The sequence below is a fragment of the Leptopilina heterotoma genome, unplaced genomic scaffold (genome assembly GCF_015476425.1).
Source record: "Leptopilina heterotoma isolate Lh14 unplaced genomic scaffold, ASM1547642v1 Lhet_6, whole genome shotgun sequence".
Taxonomy (NCBI): Eukaryota; Metazoa; Arthropoda; class Insecta; order Hymenoptera; family Figitidae; genus Leptopilina; species Leptopilina heterotoma.
The window spans coordinates 2,115,849-2,135,282 of NW_025111137.1; the positions used below are offsets into that span (position 1 = coordinate 2,115,849).

The 19,434-nt window shown below is 31.5% G+C and overlaps 1 protein-coding gene across 34 annotated transcripts in view; it reads right to left on the reverse strand.

Moving 5' to 3' along the window:
* Window positions 1-19,434, reverse strand: part of LOC122509239 (microtubule-actin cross-linking factor 1) — a 323,170-nt gene that overhangs the window by 51,996 nt on the left and 251,740 nt on the right. For 23 of the 34 annotated variants that reach the window (XM_043623133.1, XM_043623132.1, XM_043623140.1 and 20 more), the window contains one exon: window positions 9,029-17,960. In XM_043623133.1, coding sequence (XP_043479068.1) covers window positions 9,029-17,960 — 8,932 coding nt within the window. The remainder of the gene's footprint in view (window positions 1-9,028; window positions 17,961-19,434) is intronic. The other 11 variants (XM_043623156.1, XM_043623154.1, XM_043623155.1 and 8 more) reach the window with 1 other exon arrangement.

Consider the following 19,434-nt stretch of genomic DNA (forward strand, 5'->3'; position numbering starts at 1 on the left):
GATAAATTTCCACCATCTTACCAATGGAAGAGCTACAATTTTTTTTTTTTTTTTATGAAGAGAAAAAGAAAATAATTTTATATAGTAAGGCATACCTCATACATGCAAGCACAAACACACGAAAAAATAAATAAAAACGATGTCGTAAAATATAAAATTATACAATAAAATGATATCAGTATAGCTTTAATTTATCTGCAAGGACTGCACAATCATGTATGTGTTTTTTCATATGCAGTCAAAAAGCATAAACAAAAAACATACAAATTTATGTTTTTATAATATATATAAAAATATAGAAACGCTGTATAGAAGCCACTTGTATTTTTTTTTTTTGCAAAGGACTTCATTTCACAAGCAAATAAATTAAAACGCACAATCGTGATGGAAGTGACGACGATGATTAACTTTTTTTTTCATTCTTATAAATGGGAGAAATGTAAAGTATCTGTTTTTTTGTAAATAATATATAGAAGTCTTGTAGAAATATTTTTGTTTTTAAATCATAATAACGAAAATACCTGAAAACATAAAAAAGTTTACACACACAATTAATAAGAAAACATAAGAAAGTATTAAGACAATTGGATTGAAAAAGTAATTGAGAAACAATATCATTAGCAAACATCTGTTAAAAAAAGGTAATAGAGACAAATAATTGTTACAGTATAACGAAGTTGTAAAGTTAATAATTCGATTTAAAAATTCTTTTAAATTGAATATTATGTTTTATTAACAACGTTAAGGACTCGTTAGATATTAAAATGTTGACAAATGAAAAATTCCGTTGATTTCATTTCCCGAATTTGTTTTCAATTTCAAAATTATTAACATTCAATTTTTTTTTAAATGTAATTTATCATTTTCAATTAGAAAATTTATTCGAATTCAATTTTTCATCTAATTCAATTCTGTTCTATTTTATTTATTCAACATTTCAACCTAATAAATTCTATATTTCTATTTAAATCTTTTTTAATTTCATTCCATTCAATTCTAATTTAAACATTTATTTTTTAACTTTAATCTATTCTATTTTTAGTGACATTTAATTTATTATTTTTCTTCACTTTTTATTTTCTATTTTTAAATTTAATTTTTAATTTTTAATGTCTATCTTAATTTTTTTCTCAGTATTTTCATAATTTATTTCACAATTTTTAAGAACAATATTCTTTTTTTTCACATTCAAACTTTTAATTTTTTTGTTAAATAATTTATTAACAAATAAAAATTTAATAATTGACAAATTTATTCATCTATAAAAGGCAAAATTTTTCATTCAACTCTCTCCAAAGATTTTTCAAATCAAAATAAAGAAGAAATTTCGTAATTAACCCTCTCAAAAAGATGAATAAGGAAGAAAAATAAAAAAAGTAAAATAAGAAATGAAATTTTTTCAGGCAATTAGAAATAGGAATTATTTGAAAAAACTGAAATTTCCCAAATCAAACCATGCAAAAATGAAAAATGATAAAATGCATTTGATCACTAGAGTAAAACAATTCTCTAGATAATACTTTTGTAATAAAAAAATTAATTTTCAAAATGATTACCTATTTTCCTTAAATTTTTACGAAGACTAATTTGGCCTTTGATTATAAACGATCGAAAAAAAATTGAATACGGAATAAAAATGATACAAATTATTATTATTGTTATTATTAGATAATAATGATAATAACAATAATAAAAAAATAAAACTAATAATAATAATAATAATAATAATAATAATAATAATAATAATAATAATAATAATAAAATAATCACAATAATATTAATAATATTAATAGTTTCGTGAATAATTCCGGGAAAATTCAAATTAATAATAATAAAATGAAAAAAATATTATTAATTATTATAATTTATTAATTAGAATTATTATTGTAATTATAATTTATTGGTTACTATTATTATTGATAATAATAAATTAATAATTTCAACATTTAAAAATTTTTCTCAACTAAAATCGTCAACAAAAAAATCATCCTTAACATAGTTATTAAAACATAATATTAGATTACAATATTTATCAAAAGAAACTTAAAATTAGAAAATTATATAAAAAAATCCTTGAAAGAAAGGGCTTTTAACTAATAAATTAATACTACATAAATATATAAACTTATCAAATAAATAAAAAAAAGGCCGAATTAGCATTGCTGATGCGATAAAAAACGATTTTTTGATTCATGAATTTAGTAGAAAAAAAATGGAAAAAAAATACATAAGCGATGTTGAAGAAATATTTTTTTTTGTTATGACGTGTGCGGTGCGTTTTATTTTGTGGCCGTAGATTTTGTCGGCCAAACTACGCCACGGCACAACACGAGCAGTTAGTGTCAGTAGAAGTTGATCATTATAGCCCCCATACGTTAAATGATAATAAGCACGGAGATGTAAGTGTTGTGTGACATGGGAACACTGTAAAAACGAGACAAAACATCATAAGCCAGCATTCGTTTTGATTAAAAATAAAATATGTTGTTTTTTATTTAGAAAAAAAATTAAATAATTATTTTTAAAAATCTAAAAAGAAGATTGAAGAATATTTCTAATCTATTTGTGCAAAGGGAATTTCTATTTTTTTATTTCATTCCATGTGAAAGGGAATTAAATATGCAAAATTTAACAATATGCAATAATGAAGAATTATAAAAATAATACTAAACAATATGCAATAATTAAATAATTAGTTTGAATAAGAAGGGTAATTAAGGTTCTTTTATAATATTACACAAAAAAGATTTCGATAATATTCTAATATTGAAAATAAAAATAAAATATTGAAATTAAAAACTTTATGAAAATAAAAAATTAAATATATTTAAATTTATTAATTTATATTTATTCTACACTCTACCCATTATTATTAATAATAATTTTAATATTTAATTTTCCACTTAATTAACATTAATATAATAACTAATTAGCGACACGCTGCGAAGAAACCTAAGAATTTAATAACAGATTCTTAGGTTCCTGCCTTTGGAGCGCGTCACATTTATTAATGTTAACATTTCAGTTAATTTTTTCACATTAATATCATAATTAATTCATTAATGTTAATTCAGTATTTATTTACTTTGTATAACTTTTGATTCTTTTACTTTTTGATGGATAAATTTTTTTTCAAATTAGGTCAATATTTATAATTTTGAATTTTGAATTATATTAATCAATTAATAATCTCTTTCATTATTTTACATATGGATTTATTTCAGATTTGAAATTTTTGCTTTATTATAATTTTTTTTTATCAAATCGTCCCCAGGCTGAGATTAAAAATAATGCATGAGAAAATTACAAAAACGCATTCTCTTTGATTAAAAAACTCCTTGTCCACAAATATTCTTATTTTATAATTTTCAAATTCATTTGTTTACAAAATTCAATTTCAAGAAATTTCAATTATTCGCTATTTCTTCAGTTAAATATATATAAGAAAATAAAAACTTCAAATAATATGAACAAATTCAATTAAACTTTTTCAAAAAAATCAATTTCAAAATTTAATTATTTCTAAAAATTCACGTTATATTGCTTTTAATATTCAACTAGCATAAGATACGCGCGCAAGCGCGCGTGCATGTTCTAAATGCATTGTTGAATAATACACTTTTTTAATTATTTATATTTTTAACAATAAATGAACTTTACAGATTTAAAATTGAATTTTTTTTGAATAATTTAATTTTTGAAAAGCTATAAGGAACCGCAGAACTGCGATACACCATCTGGTGACAAAATATTTAACTAACGCAACGGGGTCGAATTTGACATTTTATATGGAATAATAGCAAAAAAGGACGCGCGCGAGCGCGCGTGCATTTTTATTTCAACGTTTTATTTAAAATAATTAAAATTTTATTTTTTTAAATGAATTTTAATTATTATGACATCATAATGTTTCAAATACATTTAAATAGTAATTTATTCAATTAAATGTAAACTCTTAATTATTTATTAACTGAATTGACGAAAATCAAAGTCAATTTTTGTTAAGGCATTAATAAGGAAGAATTACAAATTTTAGTTTGATTTTTTAATTTATTTTTATGCAAATGCGAGAAAAAAAAAACTGAAACAGTAAAACTTTGATTTTTAATCGTTTTTGCATTAAAAGATAACATAAAAATAAATTAAAAAATCTAACAAAAATATGTAATTCTTCCTTATTAATGCCCTATCAAAAATTGACTTTGATTTTTGATTTTCGTCAATTTAATTAATAAATAATTAAGTGTTTACATTTACCCCGAGAATTCGAAAACTCGAATTCTTATTCAGAAAAATAAAAAAAACTTTTTACCAAGTTGAATGAAAATCTATTAAAATTTGTTTAAGTTATTCAAGTTTTTACATTACTAATTTCGTAATGGTTGATTGTTTTTTATAAGATACATTATCAGTCAACTGGTTGATTTACTATACGTCTACGAATAATTTGTTTTCAGTTTTTCCATCCCTTAAGACAGTAGTACACTGTAAAAAATTTCGGAAATTTTTCCAAACTTTTGCATGGGAATTTTCCTAAAACGTGTTTAGAAAAAATTTTTTCCCAAAAAAATGGTAATTTTTCTGAGTGTTTGGAAATTTTTCGATACGAATTGAAATTTTTCTAAATTCTGTTGGGAAAGGGATTTTTCTAAACGTTTTAAGGAATATTTACAAATTTTTAGGAATTTTCCTAAATCTTTAAAGGAATTTTTCCAAATTGTGGGAAATTTTTATACTTTTTATGTGAATTTGCTTCCTCAATTTTTTTGGGAAAATTTCCAAAATTTTTTTTACAGTGTATGCTTGAAATAACTTGTTTCTTAAACCTCGCTTAACTACAGAGGTGTTTACATTTGCCCCGAATTTTAGGAAAATTTCAACATCTCGGGGTAAATGTAAACATTCAGTTTTAGGCGATTCAGGTGCATCAATATTTTTTTGTACCTCATAAAATTTTTCTAGGGAAGTAAAGTAACAAGTTCATGCAAAAGAAATCCGTCCGTTTTACCTTTTAACAAAAAAAAACTAACGTTTTTTGTGAAAAATAGATATTCCGTTTACATTATTACCCCAAATGACCCTATTCCTTTAAAGAATTTTATTAATATTTGAAAATAATTAAATTTACGTAAATAATTTTATTGATTTTCAAAGTTTATTGAATTCCTGGAAAGAATTTTATTAATATTTGAAAATAATTGAATTCCTGTGAAGAATTTTATTAATTTTAGAAAATAATTGTATTTTTGTGAGGAATTTTATTAATTGTTGAAAATAATTGAATTCTTTCCAGGAAATTTATTATATTTGTGAAAATGTAATTGAATTCTTGAATAAAAAAAATTAGTAAAATCTTCACAGAAATTCAATTAATTGTAAAAATAAAAAAATGAATAAATAAATAATTATAGAAATTTTTTCGAAATATTTCAATTATTTTCTAAAATTAGTAAAATTATTCGTAAGAATTAAATTATTTGCTCAAAATTCAATTATTTTTCTAAAATCTGTAAAATTATTCTAAAATATTTGCAAGAATTCAATGATTTTGAATACATTAATTTTAAAATTATAAAAATATTGAAAAAGAAAAATGAATTGTTTTATGTTTTCATACAATTTTTCGAAATAATCAAATTTTTTTCTAAAATTTTAAAGTAATTTTTTTTTGCAAAAGTTCGCAATATTTTTTAATAAAATTTTAATATAATTTCATGAATGAATTCAATTTTTTTAAAAACTTTTATAATATTTCTCGAAAGAAATAGAATTATTTTTTACAATTTCAATAAATCCTTCAAAACAATTCAATTTTTTAAAATTTTTAATAAAATTCATTCAAATAACTCAATTACTTTCGAAAATTAATAAAATTCTTCTCAGGAATTCAGTTATTTTCAAAATACAGTTTTAGTAAACTTGTGAATGATCAAATATTTAATTATAATTATTACCTGACACAATAATTTTAAAAAGTTGAAAAAAATTGTTTCTTTAATTCATTTATTTTGAAAATTTTCATTTAAAATTATTTTAGAAAAATTACATTTTTTTTATAAAAGATTTTATAGAGATTCTCCAAAAAAATGTAATTATTTAGAAAAATTCTAATAAAATTATATAAAAGAATTTAATTTTCAATGAATAATTTTAATAAAAGTTTAATTGTAAATTGATTATACTCAATAAATAAAGGAATTTTTTGTTAGAATTCAATTACTTTAATTGTTTTCCAATTATTTTAATGAAATTCCTTGAAAGAAATTGTTAATAAATTTTAATCACTTTAAAAAATTCCAATTAAAATTATTAAAGAAATTCAATTATTCAAAAAAAAAAAAAAAAAAAAAAAAAAAAATTGAAAATAATTCTTCAAAGAAATTTAATTAGGGTTTTAAACATTTTTTTAATTTTAATTTAATAATTCTTTGCGAGAATTTAATTACTGAATAATAAAATTTTTTGAAGGAATTGAATTATTCTGAAATTTTTTGCAAGAATTCAATGATTTTCAATACATTAATTTTAATGGAAATAATAAAAAATATTGAAAAAGAAAATAATTAAAAAAGTTGGGAAACAAAAAAGTAACTAACAACCAACTTCATACTGCGAACAGAACGAATGAAAAACCACAGAGATTAATATAGTTAATTAATTATTATTTAAAATTTTAACTGAAATTCATTTTTAAATCAATTTTTATTAGAAAATTCTACTAGAATTCAATTATTTAAATACAAAAATAAATAATTTATTGAATAATTGAATGTTTCTTAAAATTCAGTCCCCATAAGGAATATTATCAACAAATTTTTAAATAATTGAATTTTTTCGACGAATTTTAATAAAATTTTTAAGAATAATTACATTTTTCGAGAAATTTGATTAAAATTGTATTAAAAATAATTGAAATTCTGTGATAAGTTTTATTATTTATGAAAATAATTGAATCCCTAAGAAGAATTTTATTATTTTTGAACAATATTTAATTTTTGCGAAGAATATTATTACTCTTGAAAATAATTGAATTTCTGCAATAATTTGTAACTTTTACAAAATTAAATTTTTTTTCGTGTTTAACTAAAAATCTTCCATAAATTCATTATTTTTAATAATTTTTAAAAAAGTTCTTCGAGAATTTGCAAATTCATTTGTTTACAATTCAATTTTACAAAATGTTAATTATTTGTAAATTCTTTAATTAAATATATATTAGAAAATAGAAACTTCAAATAATTTAAAAAAAAAATCCGCAATTAAACTTTCTCAAAAAAATGAATTCTATAAAATTGTTAGTTAAAAATATGAAAAATTTAGATTTTCAAAGATTTTAATTTGAAAATTCACACTCTAATGCTTTAAATATTCAATTATATTGTAAAATTTACTGGAATCCATTTTTAAATCAATTTCTATTAGAAAATTCTACCAGAATTTAATTATTTAAATACAAAAGAAAACAATTTATTTATTTGCATGTTTCTTAAAATTGAATTCTCATAAATAATTTTATCAACAAATTTTTAAATAGGTAAAAAAATTCTTTTGACGAATTTCAATAAAATTTTTAACAATAATTTCATTTTTCCAGAAATTTGATTAAAATTTTATTAAAAATAATTGAATCTCAGTAAAAATTTTGATTGAATTGAGAAAATTTTTTGAAAATGTAATTGAAATTTTGCCAAGAATTTTATTAAAATTTTTGAAAATAATTGAATTTAGGAGAAAAATTTTATTATTTATAAAGATAATTGAAATTATGACGATAATTTTTTTAAAACTTTTGACTATAATTGAATTTCTACGAAGAATTTTATTACTTTTGAAAATAATTGAATTCTTGAGACGAATTTTAATAATATTTCTTTTTAAATAATTGAATTTTTTTGTGAAATTTTATTGAAATATTAGACATTGAAAATAATTGAATTTTGATAAATTATTGAAATAAATTAAATTTCTACGAAGAATTTCATTATAAATTATTTTGAAAATAAAATTGAATTGTTAAAAAGAATTTCATTAAAATTTTTGAAAATAATTTAATTCTTTCAAGAAATTTAATTAAAAATATATTGACAATAATACATAAATTCTAATAAATAAATTATAGGAAGGCTTTTTAAAATAATTTAATTCCTTTGATGAATTTTAATAAATTTTTTAAGAATAATTACATTTTTCGTGAAATTCCATTAAAATTGCATTAAAAATAATTGAACTTCTGCGATGAATTTTATTATTTATGAAAATAATTGAAAACCTATAAAGTTTTTTTTATTATTTTTGAAAATAATTGAATCTCTGTAATTTTGATTATTTATGAAAATAATTGATTTATTGCGAAGAAATTGCTAAAAAATTTGTAAATAATTGAATTCCTGTAAAATTTTTATTATTTTATGAAAATAATTAAATGTTTACGTAGAATTTTATTAAAATTTTTCTAAATAACTGAATTCTTTTGGAAAATTTTATTAAAATAGTAAATGTTAAAAATCATTGAATTGGGGAAAATTTTGTAAAATTATTGAAATTTTGCCAAGAATTTCTATTAAATTTTTTGAAAATAATTGAATTTCGGAGAAGAATTTAATTATTTCTAAAGATAGATAATTGAAATTTTGACGAGAATTTTTTTTTAAATTTTGAACATAATTGAATTTCTGCAAAGAATTTTATTACTTTTGAACTTTTTTACTTTTCCCTTTTCATTAAAATAAAATCAGAAATGAATCCAAATAGTCGAAAACGAGAAACGAAACAAATGTAGATTATGAAGTGATTAATATCAGCGGTCCATGCTGCGGGACCATGCCAAAAAAGCCTCCAAAAGAAGAAAAAAAAAGATCACCAAAAGTAGATCAGCAATAAAAAAAAAAAAAACTTAAAACGCAAAGAAAAATGGGTTTCATTTAGAGCCAAAATTTGAAACTTTTCCAATCCCAAATAGCAAGCTTCTTATGACAAAAAAAGAATGATGACCATGAGTTAAGAAACATAAATAAAATACATGACTTACCCGAGCTTCTGCTGCGAGTATAAATCCGTGCTCCATTCCCTTGATGAAATCCAAACCTTCGCCATGATCCGAATTATCAAAAATCTTTCCCCCAATTGGATCGACCTTCCCCTCATTAATTGCCTCTAACAAACTCAAAATATCACCACTAACTGGATCCTTAATCACGGTTGTACTCGGATCAATCAAAAGTGAATCTATCGCCTCTGTCAATGTCAAACGTTGACCATCGACACTATTCGCGAATGGATCGGAAAATCTACCACTCTCCGGATCGTAGAGACCGTATTGTAATGTTTCGATAAACGAAATTCCCTGCTTTTGGGTTACTAACAGATCGAGATCAATTGCCTTCGATAGGGTGTACAATCGGGATGTTGACGTGTCAAGGACATTTCCCTTCTCGGCGTCCATCATTCCCTTGCGGAATGCTTCGGGAAGTTTTACTAGTTTCTTCTTCTCGGTGTCTTTGATTAGCGCCGAATCGGGATCGATTGCTCCGGTAGTGATCGCCTCTTTTAGGCTCAAGACTGCCTTTGTTCTGGGATCGGTAAATTTACCGGTTTCAAGAACCAAGTGACCATTGTCAATGGCGGTGGGGAATGAGATCGGTTTGTTGAGGAATATGACAAATTTCTCGAATTTCAGACAGTGGGGTTGTTCTTCGATTGGGATGGTTCCCTTCACCGTGGGATCGATTAGATGATTTAGGGCCGCACTGACAGGAATGTATCTTCCACTCTTGGGATCCTTCACGAACGATGTGTTTGGATCGATAAGTTTGTCCCTAATCGCTTCGCTTAGGGTACACTCCCTTGGTCTTTCGATTTTCTGCTGATCGTCCATTTTCGGGTGTTCTACACTCACAAGAAGACCTCTTTCCAAAGCGATGTCGTACCTGTAAGTTCGGTTCGTCTTACGGTCGAGGACACTACCGGTCGTGATGTCGATTGTCTGATCTTGAATTCCTTCCAAAAGGGTCTTTAGTTGTCCGGTTGTTGCGTCCTTCAATGCCGTTGTTTCGGGATCGATTAGACCACTTTCTAGGGCTTCGGACAAATTGTAGATTTTGTTGGTCAACGGATCGGTGAATTTGCCGGCGGAATAGATGTGACACTTGATGGCTTCCTCTAGGGAGAGGGGTTTTCGGTAGGGGACGATTAGACCCTTCTTTCGGGCTTCTTGAAGATTTAGCACTTGGGGAGAATTTGGAATTTGGTAGGTTCCGCGGATGTTGTCCACTAGACCGGTGGCGATGGCGTCCACCAAGAAAATGTATTGATTGGTTTTGGAATTCTTGACGATTGACGTTTGGGGATTGATCATCTCTTGGCACGCTTCGGAGAGTAGTAATTTTTTGTTTGACGACGGATGGATGAATTTGCCGTTCGATGGATCGTACATGTTCATTAGAAGAGCGTCGTAGAGGGTGAAATTTGTCGATTCGATGTCTATGATGAGGGACGTTTGCAAGGCGGTAGTTAGCGATAGAGTGCGATTGTTGGTCGGGTCTTTGAAAGTACCGGCACGGCGATCGATCACGCCGGCTCGGCACGTTTCAGCTAATGACAAAACTCGCTCCGTTCGCTTGTCGTAATAGCAAGCGAGGACTGGATTGATGATACACTTTCTCATCGCTTCGTGTAGTGTTAAACTCCGACCGGTGCTGGGATCGATTATCTTGCCTGTTTTCTCATCGTACAAACCTTGATGAATTGCTCTCTGCAACGAAACGGCGGCTTTTTTGTCAATGATAATGCCCGTGTGATAAGCTTCGACGAGACTAATTTCCATTTCTTCGGGATTTTTCACTTTGCCCGTTCTTCCATCAATGTAGCCGGTTTCGATTGCCTCCATCAAGGAGATCTTCCTCCACACTTCGGCACGCGTGTCCTTGACAATCACCGAATCAGCGTCGATCAAATTGTTCCGTATTGTTTCGATCAATGTCAAGTGATGTCCACTCTGTGGATCAAGGAAAGTTCCACTCTCATCCAAAATCCCTTTGAAAATCGCTTCACTAAAACTCATTGGTCTTCGGGTCTCTAGGAGAATTCCCTGCTCGAAAGCCTCATGGAAATCTATCGGATGACCCCGACTGTTGGTAACGGTGCCCGCTTTTGGATCGACAATCGATTCCTTAATGGCTTTTCGGAATGTGATAACTTCACCGTCACCGTCTCTAACGATCGCCGAAGCTGGATCTAGAACACCTTTCTGTATCGCTCGATCCGTGGGTAATTTCTCCTGTGTCTCCGGACTGGTGAATTGACCAGTCTTTGGATCGTAGAATCCTTTAAATACAGCTTCGGGTAGTGAGATTTTGCGTTTTGCCGGTACGACTAGTCCTCGATCTAGAGCGTCTGTTAAACTTAACGGAATACCGGAAATTGGATCTAGAGCTGTGCCACTCTTGGGATCGATGACACCATGTTTGATTGCGTCGTTGAGCGAAATTATGTTACCACTTCTTGGATCTTTTACTGAAGGACTGTCGGGAGTGATGATGCCTCTTGCTATCGCTTCCTCGAGTGTGAATCGATCGCCATCGATTATTAATCTTCCGGTCTGGGCGTCGTAACACTGGTGTGCCAGCGCCTCCTGTAGCGTCCAGGGTTTCACCGTACTTAGTATGTAGCCCTTTTCAAAAGCCACGTCCAGCGTCATTGAATGGGGATACAACAGGATACCCTTTTTCAAGTCCAGAATATCCAGTTCCTGTGCCTCTTGAATCGAAACAGCTTTGTCCTGTTTTTCGTCCTTTATTTTTACCATTCTTCCATCGACGAATCCTGACGAGAGGGCTTTCGCGACCGTCAATTCGTCGCCTGTGGCAGGATTCAGAATGAGACCGGTTTTTGGTGAATAGTATTCTTGAACGATTGTGTCGATAAGTGATGGAATGAAAGGCGTAGTAATGATTAGACCCTGATTAAGAGCTTTGTTTAGAGGTAGCAAAGTTCCGTTCTTGGTGTCACGTAATCTTCCCGTAAGGGGGATGATCAATTTAACGGTCAAGGCGTCGTCCAAAGAGAGGAAGGAACCCGCTTTTGTGTCTTTGCATTCAGTGATAAAGGCGTCGACAATTCCTCTACGAACCCCTTCCTCAATGTCGATAAATTGATTCGCGAATTTGTCGAGAATTTTACCAGTCTCTGGTTCATAGAGACCGAGATTGATGACAGCTTCTAGGGAAATTGGCTTTCGCTGTCTCGGCACTAAGAGTCCCATCGACATTCCGGTATTTAATTCGGTCTCCATTTTCGTTTCACTATTCACAATAGTTTCTCTGGTGAGGTCAACAATTCCCAAGTCAATTGCTTCGGTTAGGGGGATTATCTCATCGGTTAGAGGATTTCTCACACTGATTGAATCGGGATCAATCAGATCGTTCCTGATCGCATTGGCCAAAGACAAAGTATTTCCGGAATTATCGTAAACGTCGCCAGTGATTGGATTACAGCCGCCACTTTCGATGATTTCTTCAAGTGACAAAAGTTCGCTGCTGGTTTCTGTGGGATTTTCCGCAATCCATCCAAGACGAACTGCTTCGAAGAAGGGGATCTTTTTGCCACTTTTCGGATCAACCATGTAGCCAATATTGCGATCAAGCAATGGTCTTTCGATTGCCTTTCGAAGTGAGAGGAACTTATCCCCCTTGCTGGTTATATCCCTAACTTGCACATTATCCGGATCGAATATTTCCAAGGATAATACAAATTCATTGAAAGAGACCAAATTGCCCGTGGAGGGATCCGCGAATCTCTCGGCTTCCAAATTGTACGCTCCTAATTCGGCCAAGTTCTCTGGTGTAAGTTCCTTGGTGACTCGAATTCTCAAACTCTTGTCTTCCAGTAATTCCACTTTTGTTTTGGAGAAAATTTCTATCGAGTCCGTTAAACTGATTTCGTGTTGTTCTAGACCGGTGTGAATTGTCGTTTCCGGTAGTTCCTTTCCTCGAATGAAAATACGACACGTTCTCGGATCGATTCGTTCGTTTTCGATAGCCTCCTGAACTGTCGTGACTATCGTCGACTCCATTGCTTCATCTAGGTCTTCAGACTCTGTTGATGTCGATAAGTTGTCTGTTAAGTTTTTAGCTGATGTTTTACCCTGCGGATCTACTTTATCCAAAGACGGTAAATCTTTCTTATAGACTTTTCTACTTTCTGGAATTTCCTTTTCTGAACTAGACCTCTTGGAGTCTTTTGGACTTTCTCGCTTAGGAATCATTGCTGAACTTTTATCCCCCTTGTTGGTTTTATCCCTGACAGCGTCAATTACTGCCTTGCCGGCTAAAATAGGTGCGGCGACAACGGCCAAAAGACCTAGTTTTGCAGCATCTGCAACAGACATCGAACTACCGCTGCTAACTTTCATTTTTCCTGTTTTTGGATCGAGTAGACCTTTCTCTATCGCCTGTTTGGTGGTAACAGCTTCAGCCGATTTCACATCGTAAACGACCGAATCTGGCTCAATCAGACCGACCTGAATCGCTTCTGAAAGATTGTAGTCCTTCTTACTGACGGGATCGTGGAACTTTTCCGCCTTTTCGTCATAAATTTGTTCAAAAGCCTCTAAAACTGTTAGGGGACCTGAGATGATTTTCTCATGCGGTAGTGCGGTCTCCAGTTTTCCAGTCTCAATGGCTTTTGCGATTGGTATCACTTTTCCAGAGTCGGGATCTGTAAATACCCCGGTTTCAAGATTTACTAATCCTTGTTCAACGGCGTCAGTAAATGTCACTACTGTATCTTCGGTTTCTTTCGACTTACGAACGATTCCTTTCTTCTTGGCCTCGTCTAATGGAAGGATTTTTCCAGTACTGAGGTCCTGCACTTCTGTGGGACTAACTAGAGCAAAGTTTGGCGCTATTTGAACAGTTTCGGACGTTTTTGAATGGTACGAGGTTATTGTTTCCGTGACCGCTTTTATCGTTCCGATATTTTCAGTTTGGGGTTTAATGACCAAAACACCGGATTCAATGGCGTCGGTAACAGGTAATTGTTCTCCTGTTTTTGGATGTTGGAACACTCCTTTATCGATGAGAGAGGAGTCGAGGGCGTTATTAACTTCGGTGCTGTCTGGTGCCTCAGGGAAAGGAACGGTCATGATAAAGTCGGTGTTAATCGCCTCCTCGAGGGTCAATCGTTCACCGGTTACAGGATGAATGACTTCTTTTTTCTTCATGTCGATGAGACCGCGATTTAAGGCAACTGGGAACGTCATACCGATTGGAGGAATTTCGGATAAATTCCTCCTCGAATCGTTGGTATCGAACACTTTAGCTTCGATGGCTTTAATTAAGGTCATGTCGCCATTCTCTGTCTTCACTACCGAATTCACGGGGTCAATCACATTGCTTACGATAGCATTCTCAATCGTTAGTTTCTCTCCCCTAGGATTGACAATTTTAGAGTTTGGATCCAGAATTTCGCAAACTATCGCATCCGTCATTTTTAGAGTCATTCCAGTTTCAGGATGAATTATTTCCCCTTGAGGGTCGATGAGACCTTGTTTGTATAAATCCGGAATGGAGATACTTTTAGCTATCGGGACGAACATATCACCACTCTCTGAATCTAGAATCCCTCGCTTGAAAGCTTCCTTTATTGTTAAAGCTTCTCCGGTCTGTGGATCGACAATCTTTCCTCGATTCGCATCAATTTTTTCACTTTTGATAGCCTCTAGCAGTGTTAACGGTTCGCCATCATCACCGGAGAGTTTTGTTTCCAATACTTTCGCGGTCTCCCTATCCATTAAACCGGACTCGGATGCTTCCTTCGGTCTGATGATCTTCTTCCTCATCTTTTGGAGAACAATTGGTTTCGCCTCGTCTTCAGAAATTGCTCTCCCGATCGTGACTTTGAATTTCGGTTCGGTTGTCACTCGGGCTCTTGTTTTCTCTCCTAATGATAGAGGCACTTCGGGTTTCACTAGACCTCTTTCGATGGCAACTTCGCGAGGGATCTTCTCGCCTGTTCTTGGGTCCTCGATCATGGCTTTCTTGACCGCTTCGACAGCAGCTGCTGCCGCTACTAAAGGAGCGCCTAAAACGGCAACGAGACCCAACTTTGTAGCGTCCGCGAGTGACATTCCTTTGCCATTCTTACCCTTATATTTTCCCTGATCGGAATCTAGGATCCCTTGTCTAATTGCCTCTTTAACGGGTATTTCTTCACCAGATCGTGGATCTTTAATGACGACGAATTCCGGTTGTAAGGCTCCATCGTTGACAGCAGTTAAAATATCGGCAGACTTTCCCGATTCGGTGAATATTACCAATGCTGTCGAAGGATCGTAAATTACTCCCGGTTTTATCTGCACTGGGTCTAGGAGATTTCGCTCCTCCGATACGTTGACTATCGCACTCTTCGTCGGATCATCAATTGTCGATATTTCCACTTTGTCCGGTTCGCCCGTAACTTTGGTTATTTGCAGCAATCTCGGGGAGGAACATTCGACCTCGACAATTCTATTCTCAAGAATAACGCACTCCCTGTTAATGGCTTCCTTGAGTGTTATTTTCGCCGGATTGTACCGACCTTTTGAATCTAAAACCCCTTGTTCCAGACTCTTCAGGAGAGAAATAGTTCCACGATTGTTGGGATCGATCACAATTGCAGAATTAGAATTGATAATTCCCAATTTCACGCACTCTTGGAATGGAACGAGTCTATCTGTACCGGGAATCATGCACATACCTGTTTCTGGGTCAAGGAGTTTTCTCTCAATTACTTCGGCTAACATCCAACCACCTGGTGGTAATTCAAAAGCTTCCTGTTGGATTAATTTCGTCTCCTTTTCGGCACTTGAGTCTTCCCGTTTTGGGTCGTATTCAGTTTCTCTAATTTCTAGAACCGTTTTGTAGACTCCACTTGAAGCTGAGGGAGAAATAGACACTGACGTCTCGGAAATTATGGAAGATTCACGATTTGGAGAAACGATATCGCGGGTGATGATTGTCGTAGTCGTTCCAATGGCCCTTGGCGATGAATCGATTATCGTTTCGAATGTTACCTGTTTCGGTTCCTTTGTTCTCTTGTCCTCGCCGAGTAAATTTTGGCTAATTGCCTCCTGTACGCTCATCACTCGACCAGTGTCAGGATCGCGGAATTCGTCCGTTTGTTGATTAACGAGATTCCTTGCGACGGCTTCCGAGTATGAGAATTTATAGTCCCTTGTGATTTTCTCGCCAGTTTCGGTGACGGTGACGTATTTTTTAACCGTCTTGGTCATTGTTTGGGAAGTGACGGTAATGTTCATTAGACTGGCTAATAAGGCAGCTCCATCGGGCGTGATTAGACCGCGTCTAATGGCTTCTTTTAAAGGCACAATTTTTTTGCTACGAGGATCGAGTAATTGACCCGTTTTTGGATCGAGAAGTTCTAGTAAAACTGCCTCTATGACACTTACTTCGCGTCCGTTTTCCGTGACACCGATTCCTCGATTTAGCATCTCCATAACTTCGGGTCGAGCGTGTCCCTCGTCTATTGCTTCGTTTAACAGTAAAGTCTTTCCGCTTTTTAAGTCCGTCACAAATGATCCACCGGCTTTTGGACTCACAAGTCCTTTTAATAGAGCCGTATTCAAACTGATCCATTCCCCAGATACCGGATCCTTAAAACCTTCGATATCGAATATCGACTTTTGCGCAACGGAGATTATGAGCCCTCTATCGACGGCGTCTGGAATTGAAATCAGCTCTTCTTTACCATCCTTGTATTTACCATCCGGTAGGATTATTCCACCAGCCAACGCTTCGTCTAGAGTAACTTTCTCGTCGGTCCTATCGTCCGTTATCGATTTAATCCTGTCGGAATCTAAAACCCCGCGGGTGATTGCTTCTATAATTCCTAGTTTTGTCTGACGGGCGGGACTGGCAATTTTTCCAGTCTCATCAATAATCTCGAGATCGCAGCAATCTTTCAGAGTTAGGGGTTTAACGATCATTGATCTCCTCCTTGCTTCTTTGAAAGTTAATTTCTCCATTGACTTTTCGTCGAGATATTTGCCTGATTTTGGATTTAGTAGACCTTGATCGATCGCTTGCGCAACCGTAATTTTTGTGTCGTTCCGCGTGTCGACAACTTCCCTCACTTCTGGATCGATGATTCCGATGGCTATTGCCTCGTCTAGGAGATGTGTATCGCCGGTGTTTCTGTCCATAATTCGCCCTTGCCTATCGTCAACCAACCCGTGAGAAATTGCATCGGATAACGCGAGGGAGCCCTGACTGATATTCACATCTGTACTTATTCGCGTCAAATAACCGCGGGAATACGCTTCGGCGATGGAAATTCTTTCGCCACTCGCGGTTATAAAATGCCCCGTTTCTGGATCTAATAAACCCGTGTTCATCGCATCAGCAACGCTAATTCCACCTGTTGATTGATAATTTACCTTGACACGATCGTCTCCTCTTTCGGCGTCGAGAATTTCACGTTGTATCGCCTCGAGAAGTGAAATACGACGACCGTCGTCGGTGATTCCGCATGGTCCTAATAAACGTTTCGCGAGATCGTCATCGATAATATTTAAATTCGCAGCCTCCTTGATGGTGACACTTGTCTTGCCATCGATTGAGGTTGATATACGACCGTTTCGAACGTCGAGAATTCGAAGATTAATTGCCTCGCCGACGGAAATTATTTCCTTTGTCACGGGATGAACGATACCCTTTATTTCCATGAAATTTTCACTAGTCCCCTCGGATTTGTGAATCTTGTTGAGACTCCTAATTTCACTAAATTGCTTACTACTAGTGGAACAATTAGCTCGCGATGCATCGACCTCGGATGGCGATTTGATTGTCTCGCCGTTTGTTCGATCGTACGGCCTTTTGAGAGGCGACGACGACGACGATTCCCTCGATGACACATGTTGATACTCACTCGAATATGTCGTTGCTGTTGATTCATGTCGTTCATATCTAAATTCGTGAGGAAAATTCGAAATTGTTATCGATATCTCTCAGCGGGGAAATATATGTTTATAATCCTAATTTTACTTTTCAGATGATTTCAAAGTATTAAATTATTATTAAGTGAAAAATTTAATTAATTAATTTATTAATTAATTTTTTATTAATTATTATTCAATAGATGAATTTAGAACGAAACAAAATTTTTGAATAATTTCCTTCTGGTTCAGGGTTCAAATATAAGAAATTTCATTGAAATAGTAATTTCAGTTCTTTTTAAATTTGAAACGATATTTCAATTCAGATTACGTTTGAAAATTGCAAATGAAATAAAATCCAATTCCTATTTGAATCTGAAACGAAATTTCGACTACTAACTTCGTAAGAAAATACAAAAGGAACTTAAAATTAAGTTCCATTTCATTATAAACAACAAACGAAATTCTATTCTCTTTGAAAACTGAAGCTGAAAAAAAGCTTAAAAATTCAAACTAAAATTTTCAAATAAATCAAATTTATTATAATCGGAAAAAATTGAAAGTTCTTAAGACTCACTAAGAAAATTCGAAGTTAGATTATAAATTAAATTCAATTTCAATTTATAACAAAATTAGATTCTTTTCAACAATTGCAGCAAATTTTCTACAAAAAAAATTCGGATTTTCCATAAGAAAATCCGAAGCTAAGTTGAAAATTATATTTAATTCCTTTTGATAATTGAAGCAAATTTAAAAAAAAAGTCAAATTTAATAAAATCGGAACAAAATTTAAAGTTCAACAGAATTTAAGAAAATCCAAAGATATATTGAAAAATAAATTCAATTTCTATTTAAATTTGAGACAAAACTCGCTTCTTTTTAAAAACTGAAGAAAAATATCAAAAAATTAGATTTGAAATTCTCAAAAAAAATACATTTATAAAAATCCAAAATAAAATTTTAAATTCAATTGATTTCGTAAAATAAACCAAAAGAAATTTCAAAATTCAATTCGATTACAATTCAAAAGTTTCGAACGAAATTTTGTAGTCCCGTTTTCAAAATTGTTAAGAAATTTCAAGTCTAATAGATTTCGTTTTAAAAATCGAAGCAAAATTGAAAATAAACTCTAATTCCAATTGAAAACTCAAAGATAAAATTAAATTAGATTCTAAATTCTTTAACAAAATACAGATACGAAATTAATTTCTTCTTAGTAACAAATTGAAATAATAAAATCAAAATTTTACTTGATATCAAAATTATAAGCAAAATTAAAAATGTATTTTAAATTTTGCATCAAATTTCAATTTCAATTATTTCAGTATTAAAAGATAACCAAATTAGATTTTTTAATAAAATTTAATTAAATTTATTAATTATAAAGATATAGAATAAAATTAATGATTACCTTTTATTATAGATTTTAAAAGAATTTAAATTAGACTTAAAATTTCATTTTTAATTTAGAGCTGAATTAAAATAGTCTTTTAATTTCATTCCTA